Here is a 27,521-nt window from a genome sequence, read left to right on the forward strand (position 1 = left end):
GAGACAATAAAATTCTGATTCTAATAAGCCTACAAGCATTAATGCTGAAATAAGGAGCAGCTCCATTGTGCATATGTTCTAGTGGAACAGGTATTCTCTTTTGAGTCCGTGTGGAAGAACTTCAGGCACTAACAAACAGTCACCAACAATTCCAGCCCAAGCATAGACAGAAACTGTTTGTTAGTGATTTAATTGCACACTTTTCATGAGGATTTGTCACAGTCCACACTCATTGATTTTGAATATTTACAGTCTGATCGCACTGAAATGAAGGCTCATCTGTAACAGCACATTTGCCCTAAAGTGAGGGTTGACACATTGTTGAATGAACAATTTATAGAAGTGTACCTGTACAAGAAAATCAGCTGCTGACAGTGCCTGCACACACTTTACGTGCTAGGGGTACAGGAGGTTCTCAAGTAGCATTCTCCAATCAAGACATGTGGTCATCATCATTTCCTGTAGCTGATAGTCTTATTCTGATACTAGGGTTGTCATCAATTGCACGAAGAATTTCCTCCTCTAGTTCAGGTGGCCTGAGTAGTAGGGTTAAACATACCATGCCCTGTGACGATGATGATTTGCTTCAGACAGGGTGCAGTCATTCTGGAAATGTCTCCTGGTACAAATATCAAATGCCACAGTAATTATCACCTGTTAATGCAAACAGCAAATAGGCATCTGTGAACTCTGCATGTTAGTACACTTCTGTTGCACTGTACCAGGAAATATATCCCCGACGAACACAAAACAGTGGATGCTACATATTGCACAGTTGTTGATGAGCACTAAACAGTTGATGCTAATGCTCAATGTTGGTAGAACAATGAGGTTAGTCGCATGTCAACACAAACAGTGAAGTGAGTCACAAATCAGCATTACCTTCATTCCATTGGAATAAGAAACACTGGTGGTGAACCGAGGAATCACAACTGTCTATGCATTCTAACCAAATGCAAACAAGAGGATATTTTGAACATTTCATGAAAGAAAAGTTTCATATTCTGCTGGTAGGTTCCGTTTGTGTATGCTTTCCTCCAAACTGTGCAGATGGGAGTATCCTTACAGTACATTCCCCACTCCTATTATTATCCTGGACTCATCCTGCGGTAACATATCATCCCCACACCCTCCACCCAACAGTTTCCAATCCCTCTGTCCTATCATCTCCTCCCCATTCTTGTCTCCCACCCTGTATATTTGCCACCCTCTGGCAATGCACCTGCTTGTCATTCCCTGCTCTTTTCATTTTTCACTCCTTTTTTCCCCCACCTCCCTGCTTCACAATCTCCTGATGCTATGCCTTTTTGCATTCTAGTCTCTGCACGCTCCACTAGATAGCTTTCATCTCTTTCCCCACCCATACACTACTATCCCTTCCCCTTCCCCACCCCCTCCAGACAGCTGCTTGCATCTCATTTGATAGTTGCGTTTCACCCAGAGATACTATAGCTGATGGTCACGTGTGTATGCGGTGCGCTTACTTGTGTGTATGAATGACATATGTCTTTCTTTTGCTGATGAAGGCTGTGGCTGAAAGCTTTGTGTAAGTGTCTTTTAATTATGCAACTTAACATGTCTTCTTTATGGTAAGTAGCAAGCTTTCCTTTCCTACATGGTTGACTAGAGGAGTAAAAAATGAGCTCTAACATAGAAATGGAGCAGTTCGGAACCCATGTCCATATAACACATTTTATTTCATTATGTGTGAGGAATGTTCCTGAAAGTTTGGCCACACCTTTTTGTTTTTCCCTGTATGTGCGTTATTGAGCATACATAACTTTGTATCCTTATGTTTCTCTGTAGTCTTTCTCTGCTCCACTAGTACTGGACAAAAATATTCACAAGCAGTCAGCATGGCAGTAGCATTGTGCTAGGTTTGTAAAGTATCACTGCAGCGTCTTGTGTAAGCTCAGCTTCATCTGAGAGTAGTCTGAGGATAATTTGTGATGGAGCTCTGAGTGCGGGGGCTTAAAGGGTCACTCAGTCCAGTCACAACTACAGTCGGTGAGGTTATGTGAATGCAGCATCCTCTGGTGCTGTGTGTAGCACCACCTTGCGGCATATGATGAGCCCTCTATAACAGCTGCTCATGGAGTCTGGTTTAAATGTCTCTTTTGCAGAGGTGCAAGAGGCATGCAATGAGCTGTGTGCAGTCAATAGACTCATTGTTGATACCATAGTTAATCTAACCCATCTACATATAATGGAATCATGTTGACTGACTGCTTCAAATACACAGTGGTCTGCTCTCAATCAAGAAGAAACATTAGAAAAAGAAGTTTGTAATTGATTAGTCGATAGGGCAAAAGTTGAGAAGGGGAAGCTTGAGATTTTAGTTACCCTTTGTAAATGGAATATGTATATAGGTGAAGGATGGAGTTTTAGTCTATCTATTTTGAGCTTCACAATGCAGTACAACCCTAGTACTCTACTACCCTCTGGCTCCATTAATAATTGTTCATTATAGTAGTATTTCTTCCCCTTCAATATGTATGTATTGCTGTTGTATACATAGTAAGTTAAGGAACGTTTCTTTGTTTTTGTAGGAAGAAATAAGAGCTTATGCTGCTGAAAATCCTGAATTTGTTCCACCACCTATAAAATCTGTGCTTACAAAGGAAGAGATTGCATTGAAAGAACGGTAAGCCTAGTACCTACTGACCAATAATAGTCATATTGCTACAGAATAAGAACTTTTTTTCACATTTGCTTATTGTTCAACATAGTTGTGTTCCCATTCATTTTGGATATACAAATGGGTCCACTAAATAAACCAAAGCAATGTTGGTTAGTGAGTTACCACATGGGAAATGATGACCTTAATCCTAATACTTAGCCAGTTGTAACAAATTTTTGTAACAAATGGTATCCTCATGGTCCAAGTGACGGCTTTTCAGTACTGAAGTATTACTGGTTGAAACAGTATTTCATTGTGTTGGTTGCATAATTTCTGACTGATATTGTTGTAATGCTATGTGAGAACTCCAGTGCTGAGTGACAGGGCTCTGCTCAGGCCATAGTCATCTTTTACTGTTGATGATCCGTGTCCCTTGAACATGATCCAGAGCATGCATTTTAGGATGCAAAACTCTCACAGAAGAAGCCATCACAAATTTTCATGTCGGTTAAGAAAACATTTCATTGAGAACAGACTGAGATTGTGTGCTCTGAGTTACCATCCCATGATGACGTTACCCTTATTAGTGACAACTGTCTCCTTATTTAAACCTTTCTACAGTTGGCCCTCAGGGCCACCCGTTTCCATCCCCCCTCCTGGTGGTTGGGGGCACATTTTCTTCTGTTGCTCTCAAAGCTTCCCCTTTGGGAGCACTGACCCCATCAATGCCAGGGACATTACTCCCCTCCCTCCCAGCCAGAGAAGCAACAGCCTCCTCTGACTCCTCTCGCATGGAGGGGATCCCTTGGGAATCTCCGTTCCAAACTCTCCTCAAGTGCTAAAGCAAACACCAGCCAGTGGCTGAAGGAACTACTGGCTGCTGATCAGTGGTATTCATTGTCTTTATCTGTACCTGAAGCTCCTTCCCAGAAGCCCTCTGTGCAAGCCCCTAAAGAGCGGCAAGAGGGCAAACTGTCCAAGAAGAAGACTGTTAAGAAACGTGAGACTCTGCTGACCCCCACACTACCATTCCCTAATAGTTCCGCATCTGAGGTCGAGGTGGAGAGTCTAGTGTCTCTTAAGGACCTAGATCTTGCCAACACTTCAGATGCAATGGTCCTGGATACTAGCAGCCAACCACTGGCAGCAGGTGACCCTGAGGCGTAAACTGCCTCCTCGGTCCCTCCATGCCTTGCCAAATAACTGACAGCGTAATCCTCCAGTGGAACTGCAGTGGTTTTTTCCTGCCTGTCTGAGTTATGCCAACTTTTAAGCACTACATCTGCCTTTGCACTGCCCTTCAGGAAACCTGGTTTCCCCGCAATGCGTGGCTATCGCGGGTACTATAAAAACCATACTGACTGTTACAGAATTTCATGCGGAGTCTGTATTTATGTCCTTACCTCTGTCTGTAGCAAACCTTTGCCTCTTCAAACACCTATAGAGGCTGTGGCTGTCAGGGGGAGGGAAACATAAGAAATTACCATCTGTATGATCTACCTTCCTCCAAGTGGTGAAGTGCTGCGTTATGTATTGGTTGCACTAATTTCTGGGATATCCCCACCTTTTCTACTTCTGGGTGATTTTTAATGCCCATAACCCTTTGTTGCGTGAAATGAAGGTTACTAGCCATTGGAAAGAAGTCGAGGATCTATTAACCTAACTCGACTTTGCCTCCTAAATACAGATGCCCCCACTGATTTCAATGTGGCACATGACACATACTTGGCCATTGATTGCTCAGTTTGCAGTCCTGGTCTTCCGTGTATCCACACTCACAGCAACTTGTGTGATATGACCACTTTCCACTCTTCCTGTTCCTCTCCCAGCATCACTCACCTGCACGCTTGACCAGATGGGCTCTTACCAAGGTTGACTGGGATGCTTCCACCTCCACTACCACAGTTGAACCTCTGTTGCATGGCACCATTGATGAGGTGATCCAGACCATCTCTACTGCCATTGTTGCCGCAGCTGAATCGGCTATACCATGTTCCTCTGGTTGCCCCTGGTGGAAGACATAGCCTTGGTGGTTGCAGGAAATCGTTAAATTGTTACAATCGTTAGAAACCGTCCCTCTAACATCATAAGCCATCTGTGCGTGGATCACCTCATTGCCTTCAGACGACTCCGCACCCGGCTCCATCAGCTCATCAAAAAACAGAAGCATTAGTGTTGGGAACGATACATCTCCACCATTGAAACATGAACCTCTCCTTCCCAAGTTTGGACCAAGCTCAGACGCCTTTGTGGATATCAGAGCTCTGCAGGTATACCTTGAATTTCCACAGATGGAGCTGTATTTGCCAATCCAGATGTCATTACAGAGTATCTTGTCAAACATTATGTTTGCACCTCTGTGTCTGAGAATTACTGTCCCACCTTTCATCTCCTAAAATAGCGGATGCAACAAGAACACCTGTATTTTGCTCCCCGCCACCCTGAGCTATATAATGCTCCCTTCAGTGAGTGGGAATTTCTCAATATGCCTGATGAGTGTCCTGACAGAACCCCTGGACCAGACCACATCCATTCCCAAAGGATTAAACATCTTTCAGTGGATTATCAGTGCCACCTTTCTGCCATCTTCAACCGCATCTGGAACGATGGCGAATTCCCGTTGCAGTGGCGGGAAAGTGTAATTGTTCCAGTGTTAAAGCCTGGTAAGAACCCCCTGGAAGTGGGTAGCTGTCATCCTGTCAGCCTCACCAACGTTTTGTGCAAGGCGCTCAAACATATGGTGAGCCAGTGGTTCTGTTGGCTCGTTGAATCTGAAGGTCTTCTGGCCCCATCCCAAGGCGGTTTTTGATGAGGTCACTCCATCACTGACAACTTGGTCTATCTGGAGTCTGTCATCCGAACGGCCTTTTCCTGATGTCAACACCTCATCACTGTCTTTTTTGACATGACGAAAGCCTACGATGCCACGTGGTGACACCACATCCTCGCTGCTCTGCACAAGTGGTGTCTCCAGTGCCCCCTCCCAATTTTTGTTCAGATTTTTTGTCGCTCTGCACTTTCAGCATGTGAGTCAGTGGTTCATACAGTTTACCCCACATCCAAGAGAATGGGGTCCTGAAGAGCTCTGTCCTGAGCGTCCCACTCTTTTTAATTGCTGTTAATGGACTCACACTAGCAGTGGTGTCCTCAGTATCTCCCTTCTTATATGCTGATGATTTTTGTATTTCCTTCTATTCATCTTCTATTGATGTGGCTAAATGTCGACTGCAGGGAGCCACACGAAAGGCATAGTTGTGGGTTTTCACTCAGGTCTTTCAGTTTTCAGCCACCAAGACTTGCATCATGCACTTCCGTCATTGTCATACTATCCACCCCCATCTGGAACTTTACCTCGATGACCAACTATTGAATGTATTGGAGACTTACCGCTTTTTAGGACTAGTTTTTGATACTCGCTTAACTTGGCTTCCCCATCTTTGTCACCTTAAGGAAGAGTGCTGGTGGCATCTTAATATTATTTGATGAATTAGCCACACCGACTGGGGTGCTGATCGTCCTGCACTGCTGCACCATCTGTACAAATCCCTTGTGCAGTCCCGTTTTGGCTATGGGAGCCTGGTGTATGGTTCAGCATCATCATCAGTGTTGCAGCTGCTGGACCCTGTACACCACTTTGGAATTCAGCTTGCGACAGGAGATTTCCGAACCAGTCCAGTGAACAGCCTCCTAGTAGAAGCTGGTGTTTCTCCATTGTGGATTAGGCGACAGCAACTGCTTGTGAATTATATCACCATCCAAATTACTATCTTCTCTTCCGTAACACATCAATCTGTCTCTCACAACGGCGGCCCAGATGGGGATTCCAAGTGCACTCCATGTCGGGTCGCTTCTTACTGCAGTCGACACTTTCCCTCTACCACCTGTCCTTCGGGTCCATTCACGAATGCCTCCATGGTCCATGCCTCGGCCTCAGCTTTGTCTGGATCTATCACAAGGCCCAAAAGGCTCAGTTCCACCTGAGGCCCTCTGCCGGCAGCTTTTCTCTATTCTCGGTGAGTTTCAGGGCTCAGAAATAGTCTACACTGATAGCTCTATAGTAGATCGTCATGTTGGCTACACTTACACTCACACTGATCATACTGAACAGCGCTCCTTACCAGATGGCTGCAGTGTTTTCATGGCAGAGTTGGTAGCCGTCTCTCACGCTCTTGAGCATATTCGCTCCTGCACAGGTGAGTTCTATTTCATCTATAATGACTCCATTAGCAGCCTAAAAGCTCTCGATCAGTGCTTCCCTCACCACCCTTTGGTAATGACTATCCAGGAGTCTCTTTATGCCATCATAAACAGTGGACTTTCAGTGTCCTACATTTGGAACCCAGGAGATGTCTGGATCCCGGCAATGAACTTGCTGACAGACTGGTCAAAAAAGATACCGGTCAACCAACTCCGGAGATCCGCCCACCGGAGACTTGTCTCCAGTTGGTCTTATGCGGCAAAGTTGTAGGATTTCGGATACTGAATGACGCACCCTCAATACACCAAATAAACAATGTGTTGTCAAGGAGACAACAAATGTATGGCAGTTATCCCTGCAAGCCACTTGGAGGGACTCCTTTATCCTTTGCTGGTTCTGCATACTTGACTGTCTCATAGTCACATCCTCTGTCGTGAGGATGCACCTCATGTCACTATGGTTCCCTCTTGACTATCATCCACATCTTGTTGGACTGCCCAATTTTAGCTGCTCTGTGGCGGACTCTTAACCTTCCTGGCACCGTGCCTACGGTGTTGAACGACAGTGCTTCAACAGCTGATATCGTTTTATTCGTGAGGGGAGTTTTTATTACACAGTGTAAGGGTGAGCGTCTGACCTTCTCTCCCAGGCCTCCACCCTCCCTCCATTTTAACTCTTTCTCACTCTTTCTTTGCTTTTTGTTTGCCTTGGTGTGTGTCTTTTCCCTATCTATGTTCCTCTAGCTTTGTCTTTTAGGCTGGAGATTTTAGTGTTTTGCAGAGTGACTGACTCATCCTTTTTAAATTTGTGACCAGCCAACACAGGCCATCTGCTATATTATTTTAATGCCTTCCACTACTTTTTCCTTTTAGTGTACATTTTCCCCTTTTGTTAGCTGCTTTCGTTTTCTTCTTCGGCGTGGTTCGGAGTTAGTTTTATATCTTTTACTTTCCCTGACTCCTTTTAGGAGACCTGTTTGAATGTGGAAAAAGGGATTGATGACCACGTAGTGTCCCCTTTACTCCCCACACCAAACAACCAACCAACCAACCAACCTGACCTGGTTCCATGCAACTTTTTCTTATTTCCACACATGAAAAGAGGCATGAAAGGACTCTGATTTAACAACATTGTCGAAGTCAAGAAAACAATGAGGGAGGAGCTGTGAGCCATTTCTAAAGATGACTGCAAAAAATGTTTCAAACAGTGGAACAGATGTATTAGTTGTAACGGAGAGGTTTTTTGAAGTGGATGATGTTGTTTTGTAAACAATTTGAAAACACACAGCTTTTAAAAATTAAATTTAGTTTATTTATTTATTTATTTTTATTCCCACTTCCCTTCATACACAAACTATTAAGGCATATTAGTGTTGATGAGTTATTTGTTCCTATATTGTGTTCATGTGACTTTGGGGTTAATAGGTATATTTTGATTCCTGTTCTTTATCATTCAGCTTATTAGATGCTCTTATTATTTATTTCCCATATAGTATTGCCGGGAAACCAGAGAAACCGCCAACGTCTGGTTACAGTTTATTTTCACGTTTGATGCTTGTCAGCCCCGATATGAAGAAAGTACCACCAAAAGAGCGCATGTCACAGGTTTCTAGAATGTGGAAGAGTCTTACAAATGATCAGAAGAAAAAATATAAAGAACAAGTATTACATGTAAGTAAACTTCATTTTGGCAGTATTCCTAAACTATATTATTTTTAATTGCTGTATTTTTGTAACTGGTATCTTTTCAGCTGTTTATTCCTTCACACTTTTACTTAAAGAGAAAACCTTTTGTGCAGTTGATTGTTTCAAGAATAAAAAAACTGGAAATTATTTAATGGTGTTATTTGATTATTTATGGTTTGCCCCCAAAAATAGTTACAATAATTCTGGAAAAAATTATTTTAATGAAATCAAGCTTAAGCGTAGTAGCTTACAAAATAGCTCCTTGTTGAGAGAGTATACATTGCATCTAACATGACCGTCACTCTCCATAACAATACTGGAAATCTTGCCACAGTCACTCGGACATTGTGATTGTCTCAAAATGGCTTGGTTTCAGATCCTGTTTAATGTGATGACACACAAAGAATTTAATCAGGACATATCTGAGCTTTAGGTTGTAGGAAAGATCTGGGTATGCTTGATTTCCTAGCAGACACCTATGACAATCAAATACCTGAGTGTGGAATGCTCCATTTAGGCGTGATTGTAAAGAGTCGCTGACTGCAGAACAATTTTGACCTTAGTTCACAAAGTGAACTCAGTTCAAGAATCCATTCTGATGTGTAAACTAAACTTGGATCAATTGAATTAGGTTCAGTGTGGATCTACATTAGCACAAAACACACTTAGCAGCACCACTAGAATCAGCTATTGACACAATGCGCTTTGACCGGGAGTATTAATTGCACATCATAGACACACATTATTATTTTCAAAGGTGTCATGTTGTAAAGATAGAGGAAAATAAGGAGGAAAAGATGTGTTCTTCAGACTTCTCCAAAGCTGAAAAGGAATTATTGATTGAAATCATATTGGGTCAGTATAATGGCCCAATAGGAGACAACAAAACTGATAAAGTTACCACAACCAACAAAGAAAAGGTGTGGGAAGGAGGTACTGTTGACTTAAATTAACTGAACATAGGGACAAACTGTGACTGGGAAAATCTGACTGTGTTGTCTATACTACTATATAAAGGCAAGTCACTGTTTAACATTGTTACCAAAAACCTCAAAAAGTTCTTAACCTATTTACTTCAAATATTTACATGCTCTGTACTGTGCAGCTGTGTTTTTGTTTTGTCTCTCATAATCAGTTTAACTACGATAGCAGGACATTTAAATCATTACACAAATTGTTTCTCATGTATCCTTTCTTCTTATACACAATTTGTATACACAACATCTTCTGTTTTATTGTCTTCCTCACAGTCAGTTATAACAGGAAACAAGGAAGTAATATTTTATAGCTTATCAGCACATGATTAGAATACTACTACAGAATATGAATTGTCTGAAAATTTGCAATGCTATGCAAAATATTGTCATTGAAACAGATGGGGAGGTCTCTCAAACCACCTGTGCAATGATCCCAAGCAATTTACCCATTGATTTTAAGGAACTTCCATTCCTTACCAAGTTTTCATTTGCAATAATGGTAAACAAGACTCACATTCCGAGAGAGAGAGAGAGAGAGAGAGAGAGAGAGAGAGAGGGGGGGGGGGGGGGGGGGATGATGAACAGAGATGGGGGTAGAGAAGGAGATAAGAACACATAGCCAGTTGCTATACATATTTAGCAATTGTAGACCATTGCTGAGTTTGTTAGTAACAATATAAAGTAAAGGACCAAGAAAGCATTCACCCACCACAAGATGTAATTTAATACACACTTATTTCATCCCTCTGTAATTACCTGTGCTCTGTAAACTCAAGCAAAACCACTATCAAAACTTTTTGAGGTTGAAATGCATTATAGTGGAGGCAGTGATTTTCATAGGGCAGTTGTTATGAAAAGTGGGCAGAAGGCAGTTGCAACCCTGAAGCCAAAATTTATTCCTATTTCCAACCATTGCCATGACATCATCTTATAGAAATATTCCCTATGATGACAATCTGAATTGTCATCCCAAAGTTATATATGTTGGATTGTATACATTTTATTATTCTCAGATGAAATTTCTGAAGAAGAGCTTGCTGCATAAAAGGTAGTTTATAATACAATCCATTATGTTCTTACTCATTTATTGTTCTGATACATGTTTAAGTAACATTGAAGGTTGCAGTTCATTCATAACATTAGTAAACACGGAGACAGGTGTAACTTCAATTGAAAATGTTGTTCCTTTCATTGGTGATGATGACGATGAAAGAGGGAATATTAATGTTGAGCTGGTAAGAATGATAGTGTAAGCTCACTCTGACAGATATACATTATGTGTTTTCAATTAAAAATAACCTCAATTACAGGAAACTATATAACATACAACACAGTATTCTGTTATAGAATGTATGGTGTCAGACTCACATCTTAGAAATAAAAAAAATTAAATTTTCTCAGTGTGAAATACCAATTTCACTAAAGAAGATTAAAAGTACCTCCAGCACAGACATAGATTAAAATACAGTGCCTGCTCACGGAATGTGAAGTAAGAGTCTTAGCACTAAAAGAAGATAGAAAAAATTAAAGAACTGCAGCAAGTGAATAATAATGACTTTTTAAATGGACACTTTCTAAGTTTATTTCATTTTTAACTGTTTTTGTATAAATGAATTGTTAATAAGTGCCGCCTTCACATTGCCTTGTGACGTGTATAAGCCGCATTTTCTGTAGATGCAGAAATTTCTTTTTAGGCTGCTCTCTTAAAAAATACATTGTTATCTGATTCAGGCTCATTATCCAGCACACTGACAGCAATGTTGTGCACAAATACTGTGACTATAATCATTGCTATGTGATTTAGTTTTATGCCGACAATGAGTCCTAAACAACTCAGCATTTTGCACATTAACGAACTTAACCAAAGGCAAAGAAATAGTAAGAGGAAAAAGTTCCGAGAGTTGACTTGGATTTGGAAATGAGATAACTGGACAGCATTTTGGAATGCATCTCTGGAGCCACTAAAACCATTTTCAGTTGAACACTGGCTGGTTATTAAGTTATGTGCATATTCCCCCCCATGAACCAAGGACCTAGCCGTTGGTGGGGAGGCTTGCGTGCCTCAGCGATACAGATGGCCGTACCGTAGGTGCAACCACAACGGAAGGGTATCTGTTGAGAGGCCAGACAAAGTGTGGTTCCTGAAGAGGGGCAGCAGCCTTTTCAGTAGTTGTAGGGGCAACAGTCTGGATGATTGACTGATCTGGCCTTGTAACATTAACCAAAACGGCCTTTCTGTGCTGGTACTGCGAACGGCTGAAAGCAAGGGGAAACTACAGCCGTAATTTTTCAGAGGGTATGCAGCTTAACTGTATGGTTAAATGATGATGGCGTCCTCTTGGGTAAAACATTGCGGAGGTAAAATAGTCCCCCATTCGGATCTCCGGGTGGGGACTACTCAAGAGGACAACGTTATCAGGAGAAAGAAAACTGGCGTTCTGCGGATCGGAGAGTGGAATGTCAGATCCCGTAATCGGGCAGGTAGGTTAGAAAACTTAAAAAGGGAAATGGATAGGTTGAAGTTGGATATAGTGGGAATTAGTGAAGTTCGGTGGCAGGAGGAACAAACTTTTGGTCAGGTGAATACAGGGTTATAAATACAAAATCAAGTAGGGGTAATGCAGAGGTAGGTTTAATAATGAATAAAAAAAACTGCGAATACAGGTAAGCTACTACAAACAGCATAGTGAATTCATTATTGTGGCCGAGATAGACACGAAGCCCACGCCTACCACAGTAGTACAAGTTTATATGCCAACTAGCTCCGCCGATGAAATGTATGATGAGATAAAAGAAATTATTCAGATAGTGAAGGGAGACGAAAATTTAATAGTCATGGGTGACTGGAATTCGAGAGTAGGAAAAGGGAGAGAAGGAAACATAATAGATGAATATGGATTGGGGAAAGAAATGAAAGAGGAAGCCGTCTGGTAGAATTTTGCACAGAGCATAACTTAATCATAGCTAACACTTGGTTCAAGAATCATAAAAGAAGGTTGTATACATGGAAGAAGCCTGGAGATACTGACATGTTTCAGATAGATTATATAATGGTAAGACAGAGATTTAGGAACCAGGTATTAAATTGTAAGACATTTCCAGGGGCAGATGTGAACTCCGACCACAATCTGTTGGCTATGAGCTGTAGATTAAAACTGAAGAAACTGCAAAAAGGTGGGAATTTAAGGAGATGGGACCTGGACAAACTGATAAAACCATAGATTGTACAGAGCTTCAGGGAGAGCATAAGGAAACAATTGACAGAAATGGGGGGAATGAAATACAGTAGAAGAAGAATGGGTAGCTCTGAGGGATGAAGTAGTGAAGGCAGCGGAGGATCAAGTAGGTAAAAAGACGATGGCTAGTAGAAATCCTTGGGTAACAGAAGAAATATTGAATTTAATTGATGAAAGGAGAAAATATAAAAATGCAGTAAATGAAGCAGGCAAAAACGAATACAAACGTCTCAAAAATGAGATCGACAGGAAGTGCAAAATGGCTAAGCAGGGATGGCTAGAGGACAAATGTAAGGATGTAGAGTCTTATCTCACTAGGGGTAAGATAGATACTGCCTACAGGAGACCTTTGGAGAGACCTTTGGAGAAAAGAGAACCACTTCTATGAATATCAAGAGCTCAGATGGAAAATCAGTTCTAAGCAAAGAAGGGAAAGCAGAAAGGTGAAAGTAGTATATAGAGGGTCTATACAAGGGCGACGTACTTGAGGACAATATTCTGGAAATGGAAGAGGATGTAGATGAAGACGGAATGGGAGATATGATACTGCGTGAAGAGTTTGACAGAGCACTGAAAGACCTAAGTCGAAACAAGGCCCCAGGTGTAGACAACATTCCTTTAGAACACTGACAGCCTTGGGAGAGCCAGTCCTGACAAAACTCTACCATCTGGTGAGCAAGATGTATGAGACAGGCGAAATACCCTCAGACCTCAAGAAGAATATAACAATTCCAATCGCAAAGAAAGCAGGTGTTGACAGATGTGAAAATTACCGAACTATCAGTTTAATAAGCCACAGCTGCAAAATACTAACGCGAATTCCTTACAGACGAATGGAAAAACTAGTAGAAGCCAACCTTGGGAAAGATCAGTTTGGATTCTGTAGAAATATTGGAACATGTGAGACAATACTGACCCTATGACTTATCTTAGAAGAAAGATTAAGGAAAGGCAAACCTACGTTTCTAGGATTTGTAGACTTAGAGAAATCTTTTGACAATGTTGACTGGAATACTCTCTTTCAAATTCTAAAGGCGCCAGGGGTAAAATACAGAGAGCGAAAGGCTATTTACAATTTGTACAGAAACCAGATGGCAGTTATAAGAGTCGAGGGACATCAAAGGGAAGCAGTGGTTGGGAAGGGAGTGAGACAGGGTTGTAGCCTCTCCCCTATGTTATTCAATCTGTATATTGAGCAAGCAGTAAAGGAAACAAAAGAAAAATTTGGAGTAGGTGTTAAAATCCATGGAGAAGAAATAAAAACTTTGAGGTTCGCCGATGACATTGTAATTCTGTCAGCGACAGCAAAGGACTTGGAAGAGCAGTTGAATGGAATGGACAGTGTCTTGAAAGGAGGATATGAGATGAACATCAACAAAAGCAAAATGAGTGTAATGGAATGTAGTCCAATGAAGTCGGGTGGTGCTGAGGGAATTAGATTAGGAAATGAGACACTTACAGTAGTAAAGGAGTTTTGCTATTTGGGGAGCAAAATAACTGATGATGGTCGAAGTAGAAAAGATATAAAATGTCGACTGGCAATGGCAAGGAAAGCGTTTCTGAAGAAGAGAAATTTGTTAACATCGAGTATAGATTTAAGCATCAGGAAGTCTTTTCTGAAAGTATTTGTATGGAGTGTAGCCATGTATGGATGTGAAACATGGGCGATAAATAGTTTAGACAAGAAGGGAATAGATACTTCCAAAATGTGGTGCTACAGAAGAATGCTGAAGATTAGATGGGTAGATGAAGTATCTAACGAGGAGGTACTGAACAGAATTGGGGAGAAGAGAAATTTGTGGTCCAAATGACTAGAAGAAGGAATTGGCTGGTAGGACATGTTCTGAGGAATCAAGGGATCACCAATTCAGTATTGGAGGGCAGTGCGGTGGGTAAAAATCACAGATGGTAACCAAGAGATGAATAGACTAAGCAGATTCAGAAGGATGTAGGTAGCAGTAAGTACTGGGAGATGAAGAACCTTGCACAGGATAGAGTAGCATGGAGAGCTGCATCAAACCAGTCTCAGGACTGAAAACCACGACAACAAACAACAACATATTCTTACTACTATTTTCGTTCAGCAATGCATGTGCAGTTGTGGTATCAGCCTAAATGTAAGTTTGGCACTTAAAAATTTAATATGACTCTGTAGTTACTACAATTAGATTATAGAGAACATTTTGGAAGAGGGTTCAGTAGTTAGTGGTGGCTATCAAAATCCATGTCTTTACCTGTTCATCGAAAATATTTCAGATTTTCCTTTCTTACTCTGCCCCTATGAGTCTGCAGGGTGATTTTTCCACCAGGTACAAACTCTGGCGATTGATTGATTGGAGGCTACAGAACAAAAAATGTCTAATGAGCTTATGTCCAGAAACACATTGTTTCCATGTTAGAGACAATTTATTCTGTCATACATTGTTACAAAGACTGTGGTGTAATAAGCACAGTACTATGCAGCCATAGTTACAATACGTGTTGAAAATGGTTTCCGTGTGCCTCAAGGCATGCAGGTACATGCCGTAGTATGTCCTGTAATTGGATAGATAAAAAAATCTGCTCACCAAATGGTGGCGGAACACACACATAAAATAATTATGCGAGCTTTCGAAGCCAGTGACTCCTTCTTCAGGCAGAAGCGTTGAAGTCCCAAGGAAGAGGGGTGAAAGAAAAGGACTGGAGAGATCTAGGAAAAGGGGTAGATTTTGGAAAAGTCATCCAGTACTGTGGGTCAGGAGAGACTTGCCAGACGAGATGAGAAGGAAAGACTGATTGTTGGGGGCTGCACCAGATGAGATTTGAATACCTGGGAGCTTGAAGGTGGAAGACAGGGTAATATCAAGACAGAGGTTACTGCCAAAACATTGTGTATGAGTTAATATGAGTGAAAAGCTAAGCACATTGTAGGTAACAGAGGTGGGAAGTGGACAGCGAAAAAAAGCCAGGTAAGAAAATGAAAGATGTAAAAAACTTAAACGGAGTGAAGAAAGGGGTAGTTACTGTGAAGAAATGCTGAGACAAAAGAAATGAACTTAAATTAAGGGAAATTGAGACACGAGAACAAAGGACATATTGTAGCAGTAGTTCCCACCTGCAGAGTTCTGAGAAACTGGTGTCTGGAGGAAGAATCCAGATGGCATTGTGGTGAAACAGGCACCGAGGTTGTAATTGTCATGTTGTAGAGCATGCTCTGCAACAGGATATTGTGTGTTGCTAGTATACACCATCTTTGTATGCTCATTCATCCTAATTGGTAATTTGGTGGTAGTCATGCCGATGTAAAAGTCTGAACAGTGTTTACGTAACAGCTGGTATTGGGAGAAGGTATTCTGAGATTTCATGAATTTTAATGGTGAGGCTGACCACTTAAAACCCATAGAACCTCTGAATACCTTCTCGCAATTAAATTTCACATGATCCTATTCTGAATCCCGTGCCACTTTTCTTTATGTTGATCTTGTCCTCACTGAAGGCCAACTACATACTTCTGTCCACATCATACCTACTAACAAACAACAGTACTTACATTTGGGCAGTTATCTCCCTTTCCATGTCAAACGTTCCCTCCCAGGCATCCTTGACATTCAAGGGGACTGTATTTGTTTGGCTGCATACTATTTACAACAATACATCACCGTTCTTACCTCAGCCATCACTGCATGTGATTACCCCACCAGCCTAGTTCAAATGCAGATTTCCCGGGCCATCATATCCAATCCTGGTACTGCTGATCCCTCCAAAAAACAGCTTCGGAGCACACCACTGGTTGCTCAGTATTATCCTGGTCTGGAATGTATTAATCAGCTACTTCAACAAGGCCATGACTATCTGAAATCATGCCGTGAAATGAGATCCATTCTGTCTGATATTTTGCCCACCACACCTTGAACAGCTTTTCGTCACCCTCCCAATCTCAACAATATTCTTGTCAGACCCTATGCTCCTTCTGCACTGATCTCCCTACCCTATGACTCGTACCTCTGTGATCATCCCTGCTGGAAGACTTGCTCTATACATCCTCCAACTACCACCTATACCAGCCCTGTACCTGGTAAAACATATACTATCAAAAGGAGGTCTACCTGTGAAACGACACATCATATACCAGTTGTTGTGTAAACACCGTTTGGCCTGTTATGTCTGTGTGACTACCGCCAAGTTATCCAGTCAGGATCAAAGGAAATAGGCAGAGGGTGTACATTGGCAAAACATATTATCCTGTTGCAGAGCATGCTCTACGACATGACATTTGTGACCTCGGTGCCTGTTCTACCACATGCACCATCTTAATTCTTCCCCCAGACACCAGTTTCTCATAACTTTGCAGCTGGGAACTAGTGCTACAACATGTCCTTGGCTCTTGCCGCCCACCTGGCCTTAATTTACATTAATTTCTTTCGTCTCACCATTTCTTCACAGTAACTACTCCTTTCTTCACTATGTTTTAGTTTTCCACATCTTTCATTTTCTTACCTGTCTATTTTTTCCAACCCCATCCCATCTCTGCTGCATATAAAGTGCTTAGCTTTTCATCCTTAGTAACTTGTACACAATGTTTTAGCAGTTACCTCTGTCTTGAATATTACCCACCTTCCACCATTAAGCTCTCAGGTTATCAAGTCTCATCTGGTGCAGTCCCCAACAATTAGTCTTTCTTTCTCATCCCATGCGGTAAGTCTCCCCTGACCTGCGACTGTGGGTGACTTTTCCAAAGTCTACCCCTTTTCTTAGGCTGCACCAGTCCTTTTCTTTTACCCCTCTTCCTTCCCCTTCAACTCTTCTGTGTGAAGAAGGAGCCACTGGCTTCGAAAGCTTGCCTAATTATAACCTTTAATATGTGTGTTCTGTCGCCACTTGGTGAGTAGATTTTTTATCTATCCAATTACATTACAGACACATAACCCTTCGAATCATCAATGTCAATCCTTCCAACAAGTGAGGCAAAGTCACCCACAAAAAAACGCCAGTTGTTCTGGCCTGTTAGAAGACAAGTCCCAAAATGCGGTTGCCAATTGTCCCGGCCCACACATTCTGATTGCACTGATACTGATGATTTGCTGTCACCATACCATGGGGGATTCTGCATACTGTCCTATAGATGCTGTTATGATAGTTGAAGATACCACTGCATGTAAAGGTGGCCTCATCTCTGAGTAGGGTGGATGGCACAAATCCTGTAATCGTGGTTGCCTGGTGAAGCAACAAGAGACAAAACTGCTCCCAATGTGGAAAGTCTGTTATTAGTAATTCCTGCACACATTGTAAGCAATAAGGGTAGTAACAATTGTCATGGAAACTGTACCACACAGTCATCTGGCTTATCTTGTACTGGTGGGCCAACTGCCTTGTACTGACACTTCCACAGTGTTAATCGCATTTTTCTCCAAGTATGGTGTTTGAATATACGGCGTACATCCTTCATGATTTCCTGCTTCCTGAAATGGTCCTGTCTCAGACAAACAGCGAAACATATTGCAAACATTGAATGCTGTGGTTGTCGGCAGGGATAGGTCTCCTGATACCACCTTGCTGCCTGACGTCCGTTGCCATTTACTATTCTGTAAGTAAACACCTGCTGGCAGGTTTTAGATTTGAATACGGAACAATTGTGTACGACATTGTATCACATCCACCACAAGGTGAGTCAGCAAGAGAAGTGAATTGAACACAGCATTACCAATTACTACAGCAGGAGAGAGCACTAGGGCATGATGTAGAGGAACAGTACCACCCTCTAGCAGGAAACCATGCATGCTGTAACTGGGGTCGCATGTTACAATGCGTGGTAGACTGCAGTCTATGTGACAAAGTATGATTGAAGAAATAGTCTCTAGCATGGAAAGTTTATTAGACCTTTTTTGTTCTGTATCCTCTCATCGATCAATCCCTAGAGCTTGTTTATGGTGGAAAAAAATCACCATGCATAAAATGCTTTTAAACTAGCAACATTAATTGGGACTCATCTCCAGGAATAGTTATGCTATCTGTCTACATCTGCACCCATTCCTTACATCCCTTATACTTTCTAGACCATATTCAAGCCTCAGCAATGTGGGAGTGGTGTAATCACGCTTACTTAACATTTCTTGTGTAAACAACAGCTGTGCTACTGATAAAATTTTCTCGAGTTTCCAGGGTCATCAAATGGTTTAAAATCTACTTGCATTCATATGTTCACTTCTTTTTATTATTTATGTCTTCTCAGCTTATAATTGCTCAAAATAAGAGGGGTATTTTGCAGTGTCGCTAGACTGTAAACGTTTCCAGCTATGTCAGAGATCATTGTGACATGACATAGTGTGCACTTAATTAACAGTTCTTTCACATGTAACACATTTTGTTGGATGTCTCCATTTAGTGATGTAGATGTCTTCTTGTCCACAGTCAAGAACGTTATGCCTTGTCATTGAGTTTCATGCAGTGTATTGTGCAGTGATGATTAACACTACTATCAGTGTTGGCATGTAACACGCCATGGGAATAGCAACGTACCTGTCTAGAACCCTGTGAATATTAAAAAACAACTAACTTTTGTGAGCTGTATATATGACACATCTTTCTCCCAAAGCTGCTGGTGTGCTGGTTGAGAAAGAAACCAGTTTCATTACTTTTGGCACAATCACCTGTTGCATTAAGTATCAAAACTCCTCTGTTGTCTTGAATTGCTTCTGAACTGATATTCTAAGTTGCTGGGCTTGTTGGGTACCTCATTGCCATCTAAATGAAATATGGTTTTGAAAAACTGTACTAAAAAGTAGTCATTTTGTGTATGTGATGCTCTCCCACATTTTTTTTTTTTTTTTTTTTTTTTTTTGAGAACACACCATTTGTGTGCTGTCTGGAGGTACTAGTTACAGGCATGAGAAAACACAGGCGCTGCATTGGGAAGCTATGGGGCAGGGGGATTGGGAGGGGAGTGTAAAAGGAAGAGAGGGGAGCGTAAATGGAAAGACACAGTGAAGGAGAAAGATGGGTAGGTGTGTAGTCAGTGAGCATCACACAATGAGGACCAGGGTATGTAAATGTGGTGGAAGTGATAGGACAGAGGGGGTGGAAACTGCTGGGTGGAGAGTGTAAGGACGATAAGTTAGTATATGGTTGAGGCTGGAATAATTTCGAGAGCAGAAATGTGTTGTAAGGATAACTCCCATAAGTGCATTTCATAAAAGCTGATGGTGGAAGGGAGGATCCCAGATGGCCTGAAGCAGCCGTTCAAATTGAACATGTCATGTTCAGCTGCATTTTGTGCCACAGGGTGTTCTGCTAAGCTCTTGCCCGCAGTTTGGCAGTGACTATTTATCTTGGTGGACTGCTGGTTGGTAGTCATACCAATATACTCATACAAAGCTGAGAAATGATTGCAGCAGAGCTGATGTATGACATGGCTGCTTTCGAATGTGACCTGGCCTCTGATGGGGTAGGGTAAGTGTGTGACATGACTGTAATAGAAAGTGCTATGTGGATGGATTGTGCAGATATTACACCTGGTTCTTCCACAGAAATATGAACCCTATGACAAAGGGTTGGGATTGGGAGTGGCTTTTAGGAGGGGTGGATAGGATCTTGGGTGGGGTGTCCCTCATTTCAGGGTATGGTGATAGGTAATTAAAGCCCTGGTGAAGGATGTGGTTCAGATGTTCAAAGCCCTGGTGAAGGATGTGGTTCAGTTGTTCCGGTCTGGGATAGTACTGGGTGACAAAAGCGGGCAGTCCTTTGTAGCTTGTCCTTGGGAGAGAGTGAGGAAATGGCACAGGAGAACTATTTGCACACTAGGTGGGAGGTGAGGGATAGTGCTTGTCTCTGAAGGCCTTAGTGAAACCGTCAGCATACTGGACAAGGGAATCCTTGTCACTGCAGGTACGCCATCTCCAGGTGGCCAGGTTGTATGAGAGGGATTCTTCGGCGTGGAAGGAATGGCAGCTGTCGAAATGCAAGTACTATTGTTGTTGCTGGGTTTAATGTGGACATAAGTGTGGACGGGGCCATCAGAGAGAAAGAAGTTTATGTCTGGGAAGATGGCATGTTGGATTGAGGAGGACCAGGTGAAGCTGGTGGGAGAGAATATTTTGATATTTAGAAGGAATGAGGATAGATTGTCTTGGCCCTGAGTCCAGGTCATGAAGATACATCACTGAACCTGAACCAGACTAGGAGTTTGGAATTTTTGGAGCCTATGGGGGTTTCCTCTAGATGACAAGCAAAAGAGTTGGCATAGGATAGTGCCATGTGGGTTCCCATAGGTGTGCAGTGGATTTGTTTGTATAGCTTCACTTCAAAGGAGAAGTAATTGTGTGTTAGCATAAAGTTAGGAAGGTGTATAAGGAATGTGGTATACGGTTTAACAACATTGGGAGAAGTAGTGCTCAGTGATGCCAAGGTCATGGGTGTCACGGATGTTGGTGTATAGGGAAGTGGCATCAACAGTGACAATTAGAGATCCGAGAGAGAAAATGGTGGGGATGGTGTAGAGTCAGTGAAAGAAGTGGTTGGTATCTTTGATGTGGGAGCCAGGTTTAGGGCAGTTGGTTAGGTGTTGATTCAGTGAGGGGCGAAATTCCTTCAGTGGAGGCACAATAATCATCTACAATGGGGCATCAAGGATTGTTGGGTTTGTGGATTTTGAGGAACATGTAGAAGACGAGTGTGCAGGGTGCCACAGAGGTGAGGAGGGAAATGGATTCAGAGAAGATGTTCTGGGAAGGGCCTAAATGTTGGAGGTTATGTTGGACTTCTGGGATGGGCTCGTTCTCCAGAGTTAATAGATGGAGGTGTCAGATAATTTGCAGAGGCTTCCGCCAGATTGTCATTCAACGTGGCTGTTGCATTCTGGTCCGAGCTGAAAAAGATGGCAGTTGTGTGTGTGTGGGTTGTGCTTGTTTGCGTGTGTATGTGTGTGTGTGTGTGTGTGTGTGTGTGTGTGTGTGTGTGTGTCTTCTTTTCTGAAGAAGGCTTAGGCTGAAAGCTAAATGGGTAACAGTCTTTTTATTGTGCCTGTCTGCTGCTCAGCAAGTCATCTTATGGTAAATAGTAGTTTATCTCTGTCCTAACATTGATGGTATTTCAACCTGGAGTTTCAATTGTTTGATTTTGCTGGTTTAAGTGTTGCATTGATCTTGTTGTATACAGACTTCAGAACTTTTCAAAACTGACTTTAATGATCTCTCTCTTGCACTTGATTTTTCACACTTACAAAAAGTTGCACTTGATTTTCTGGTAAATTTCAAGAAAATTCATTATTTGAAAATCATCAATGCTTGTAAATCACATCATGTGAAGTTGAACCTGCATGGACAGTATACCAATGTTTCTTATTCTCATATTCCTTTGCATCTGGTCTATCAGCTTTTGTATGTTAATTTGGGTTGAAAATCATTAACATTGATTTGTGAGCTTCACCTCAATTGATCTGCAATTCTTTTCTTTTATTAAAGGGCAAAAACAGTAATTATTGATACATATGCAGGCACAGGCAACATGTTACCTATGTCTTGTTTAATTATCTGATGGTGAAAGTTTTTTTTGTTGTCATTTTCTGAAGATGCAACAAATTTGGCTATCCCTGTAATTTCAGTCTCTCCTGAAGTCCCATCAAAAAATCACCTTTCATTAGAAAATTATTATTAACAGAATATGTAGCTAACTAATAACATTTATGCAGGGTAGTCAGAAACTGTATGAAAAGTTTATGAGGATACTGATCATATATGTTGTGTGCACCAGTGCGAATGACAGTGTGGGAATGTTTTGGCACTCTAGAAGTTCTCCTTGTCACGCTATAATTATGGAGAAGGAGCAGTGGATCTTAAAACTCAAAGCTGATCTGCAGTAGCGTAGTCAGAATTAGTGTTATTGTCTCGTGGAATTGTGATTTACCTATTGCTACTATTGCATAACATGATTACTGTAACTGAATTTTGTTCAGAATTATACCCATGGAAATATGTATGCGAGGATGTATCATAAATTCCTGATTATTATTTCATGTCATTTGGTTCATTTTTAAAGATGTCTTCTCTTCACTCTCACAAGTACACTTATCCCTACGACTACGTTTACCCCAACGAATTCGTTTATCCTGCCGAATTCATTTATCCCGACGAATTCGTTTATCCCGATGACTACGGTTATCCCGACGACTACGGTTATCCCAACGACTACGGTTATCCCGACGACCACGCTTGGCCCGACGACCACGCTTGGCCCGACGACCACGCTTGGCCCGACGACCACGCTTGGCCCGACGACCACGCTTGGCCCGACGACCACGCTTCGCCCGACGACCACGCTTCGCCCGACGACCACGCTTCGCCCGACGACCACGCTTCGCCCGACGACCACGCTTCGCCCGACGACCACGCTTAGCCCGACGACCACGCTTAGCCCGACGACCACGCTTATTCCAAATACTGTCATTACTTACAACTAAAAAAGTGCGAAAGTTTCATAAGGTTCACCTGTTTACAATTAATGATCAACTGATTGACACTGGGAAAACTGTTGGAATACCACAGAAAAACTTAACACCATCTGATCCAAGCATGCCTTTTCAGTTAACAAGAAGACAGTTGCCTATTAAAATTACATTTGCAATGGCAATAAACAAGTTGCAGGGGCAAATACTTAAAAAAAGCAGCATTGTAGTTACCAAATCCTGTCATTACTCACTGACAATTTTATGTAGCCTTTCAAAGGGTAACTGAATCAATTAACGTTTTTGTATCCCTTAAAGAAAACTAAACTCAAAAAGGAAATGAAGATTAGATTCTTACATCAAATATCGTTTACACTGAGGTATTGCAATGCTCTGCAAAGAATATTATTCAAAATTATTTCCACGGAAATGTGTATACAAGGTTGTATCATAAATTAATGATTATTATTTCATATCATTCAGTTCATTTGTGAAGATGTTTTCCCTTCATTCCCACAATACACTTATCCCAGTGACTACACTTATTCCAAATGTGTCGTTATTTAAAACTATAAAAGTGCGAAAGTTTTGCACGAGTCCTAGTGATGGTATAAAAGGAAATACAAAGGTATGAAAACCCATTATAGGAAAATTAAACAATTACTGCTGCTATATTTATTACAAAATTTGTCATATATGGTCAAAAGAAGTTGTATTTGAGATGTTGGCATGTGCAAATACCATGTGACTAAGAGCGAGTATGAAATCAGCTTGTTTTCACTTATGAGATATATACGTTTTTCAGTGAGGAAATTCAACCACTATCCGGAATATATGGCCTGATGATGGTGTATTGTAACGCTGAAACTGGTAGCCAATAAATTGGAGAAGAAATTACAGCTGATGGTTTTCTTGACATTTCTAATCGTAATTGGTTGGTTGTATACTTTACAGAAGTAACATGCCTGTTACTGTGTAACCTGCTTTATTGACAGCCCTGAATGCTCTCCTTCATGATGGTATTTGCAGAGGACATTGTGTTAATGAGTGAAAATGAGTGGCTCAAAATAAGATGTGGCTTAAAAGTCAATATTTGTCTGATAAATAAAAGAAGTTATTTTTCATCTGTAAAATTTTATTGGATGTGAGACATGGTGGATAGTAGGAAAACAAAAAGAAAAAGAAAGGAGAAACACGCAGAATGTGGGAAAGACATAAAAGGGGAAGCTGCTTGATATACCGTATTTACTCGAATCTAAGCCGCACCTGAAAAATGAGACTCGAAATAAAGTAAAAAAATTTTTCCCGAATCTAAGCCGCACATTAAATTTGAGACTCGAAATTCAAGGGGAGAGAAAAGTATTAGGCCCCACCTCCAAATCGAAACGAAGTTGGTCCATTGTAATATGAGACACAATTTAGGTCGAATGAATGACTACACAGCTAGTAGTTTGGTTCGAGTCGTAAACTTAGCAGTTAAGCTTTACCAGGTAGCCATTGCTATGCGCCAGGCGCTCCGTCTGTATTTATACGGGTACCCTTCCTTTTTCACGTGCTTCATCTGGTTTGAATTGATTGCTTATTTTTCTTTGATCTGATAAGCGCCGTTTTCTTTGTTATAGGTGTTTACGTCACTCTAAGCTGAAAATGCATTACTGTACTGTGTCATGCATTGTTTGTCGCACTCTGATAGTGCGTGTTTACGGCCTGTCACCGCTCGCGGCATGGCTCGCTTTTGTGCGCGCTACCGCCACTTACAAGTTAAGAAAAAAGAAGAGAGGAATCGTCTCATTAGCGAAACAATGGCAAGAGACTGCTATTTGTTGTTACTTACACTGCTGCTTTCTTTGATAATGATCAACAAGAACCAAATAATAGACTGTGTATGATAGAAGATGTTCTGAACGAGAGTTTAGCGAAAAATTTTCTCCGTTTGAAACTCTTTGCAGATGCCTCTTTAGTACATTACATTCTGCACAGAAATTAGTCATCTTAGATTTAAAAATCTATTCAATTGCCGTGCTTCATTTCTGACTGTATCACTATTAGGCATAAGAATAATACGAATATAAACATGACATGATATGTATATTCTTCCGCGTTTGCTGTTGTCTCACTCTAGTTTCGTAGTTTATTAGGCAGACAGGATTTAAATGAAATAGCAGCAAACACAATACAATACATGGCAAAATGTTTATATTCATATTATTCCTATGGTGAAGAGAATACTGGATGTGAGTCACAATTCATAAAAGTTCCTATTAGCAACCATCTCTTCTCACTGGTAGGAAAAAATTCAGAATGTAGAGTTGGCCATATTGACAAACATCCCAAACAGTCTTGCCAGTCGGATTTTCGTAGTTCATTGAAATGCTGCTACATTCGAAGATGAACAATATGGAATTTGTATTTACTTCGTTGGATAATGTATGAAAATGCAATGGTCGAAACTCAGGGGCGGAGAAAAAAGCTCGTCTTTTACCTCTCTCTCTCTCTCTCTCTCTCTCTCTCTCTCTCTCTCTCTCTCTCTCTCTCTCTTTCCACAGAGGTTTTGGTGCCAGTATTTACCTTTGTGCCTACAAAGCATGCCTGTGTAGCGCTACATATATTCGACGGCAGAAGTTAGTTGTGGCGGCACCCACCAACATTTTTCAGAACTTCCGCTTGCTTTGCACTCGATTCTAAGCTGCAGGCGGTTTTTTGGATTACAAAAACCAGAAAGAAAAGGTGCGGCTTAGATTCGAGTAAATACGGTAAGCATAATTTAGTCTTTTCAAACACTTGGCTTAAGAATCCAGAAAGAAGACTATATGTGGAGAACTTCCGCTTGCTTTGCACTCGATTCTAAGCTGCAGGCGGTTTTTTGGATTACAAAAACCAGAAAGAAAAGGTGCGGCTTAGATTCGAGTAAATACGGTAAGCATAATTTAGTCTTTTCAAACACTTGGCTTAAGAATCCAGAAAGAAGACTATATGTGGAAGAGACTTGAACACTGTAAGGTTTCAAATGGCTTATATTATTATAAGATAGAGATTTTGAAACACGATTTTTAACTGCAGAACTGTTCAAGCATAATTTAGTTTTTCCAAACACTTGGCTTAAGAATCCTGAAAGGAGACTGTATCTGTGGAAGAGATTTGAAGACACTGGAAACTTTCAGATGGCTTATATTACTGTGAGACAGAGATTTTGAAACACGATTTTTAACTGCCGAACACTTCCAGGGACGGATGTGGACTCTGACCGTAATTATTGGTAATGAAATGTAGATTAAAACTGAAGCAATTGCAAAAAAGATGGAAAATTATGGACATAGGATCTAAATAAATTGGAAGCAGCAGACAATGGAATAATGACGTGTGTGATTATAGAAGCAATCTGGGTGGTGAGGGTAAGGAGAAGGCTGGGTCAGGGAGGGGAGGGATAGCAGGGTAGGGGTGGGGTCCTCTTAAAAGTACTGCTTGCGGCAGCATACAGGGACTTGGTGGGGAGAGGGTAGGGCAGGGTAGGTGCAGACTGGAAGTTAGAGGGCAGGGGAGGAAGTGGAAAAGGAGAGAAGTAAATAGATGGTGGGTGCTTTGGTGGAATAGAAGCCTGTGTAGTGCTGGAGTGGGAACAGGGAAGGATATATATGGGTGGAGGATAGTGACTAATGATGATTTAGGCCAGGGGGTCTACAGGAACGTAGAATATATTGTAGGGAGAGTTCCCACCAGAAGGATCTGGATTGCACAGACTGTGAAACAGTCATTTATGTTGCCCTATTCTTTTGATCTGCATTTGCTTGACTATGTATTGTTCACTTTCTGTTTCTTTATTTATTACTTTATCATCTCTGCTGACTTCAACCCTTCTATGTGAAGTTGACATCATTGGAAAGGCAGTAATCCTTACTTATGTAATATGTTTTATAAATGATACAATTTTCAGATTTCTTGATTGAATATGTGACAAACTAACCAATATTTCATTTCAGATGCTAGATCAGTACAAGCTGGAGTACGCAAGTTACCTAGAGTCGCTTTCTGATGAGAAACGGCAAGAAGAACTTTCTAACTGTGCACCAAAGAAAAAGTTACCTCCAAAAAATAAAATAGGAAAGAAGGTAAGCTACTATGGAATAGTCTCATTCCCCCCCCCCCCCCCCCCCTTCACCCACCCTCCCTCTTGTATATCATCATCATCAGTTATCTGCTATATTAGCAGGTCCTTTGCCTCTCCATTTTCTGCGATCCATTGCTTCCTTCTTAAGGCTGCTGTATGTTGTACCTTCCATCATGTCATCCAGTATCTGGAATCTCTTCCCTCCTCACTTCCTTTTCCCTTCTACATAACCTTCTAAAACTGTTTTTATCAGTCCGTCATTCTTTCTTAATATATGCCCAATCCA

General features: G+C 41.4%; 1 protein-coding gene across 10 annotated transcripts in view; it reads left to right on the forward strand.

Moving 5' to 3' along the window:
* Positions 1-27,521, forward strand: part of LOC126473268 (nucleolar transcription factor 1-A-like) — a 216,924-nt gene that overhangs the window by 143,738 nt on the left and 45,665 nt on the right. For all 10 annotated transcript variants that reach the window (XM_050100231.1, XM_050100256.1, XM_050100272.1 and 7 more), the window contains 3 exons: positions 2,550-2,644; positions 8,311-8,488; positions 27,108-27,236. In XM_050100231.1, the coding sequence (XP_049956188.1) occupies positions 2,550-2,644; positions 8,311-8,488; positions 27,108-27,236 (402 nt within the window). The remainder of the gene's footprint in view (positions 1-2,549; positions 2,645-8,310; positions 8,489-27,107; positions 27,237-27,521) is intronic.

Source organism: Schistocerca serialis, chromosome 1 (assembly GCF_023864345.2).
Source record: "Schistocerca serialis cubense isolate TAMUIC-IGC-003099 chromosome 1, iqSchSeri2.2, whole genome shotgun sequence".
Classification (NCBI taxonomy): domain Eukaryota; kingdom Metazoa; phylum Arthropoda; class Insecta; order Orthoptera; family Acrididae; genus Schistocerca; species Schistocerca serialis.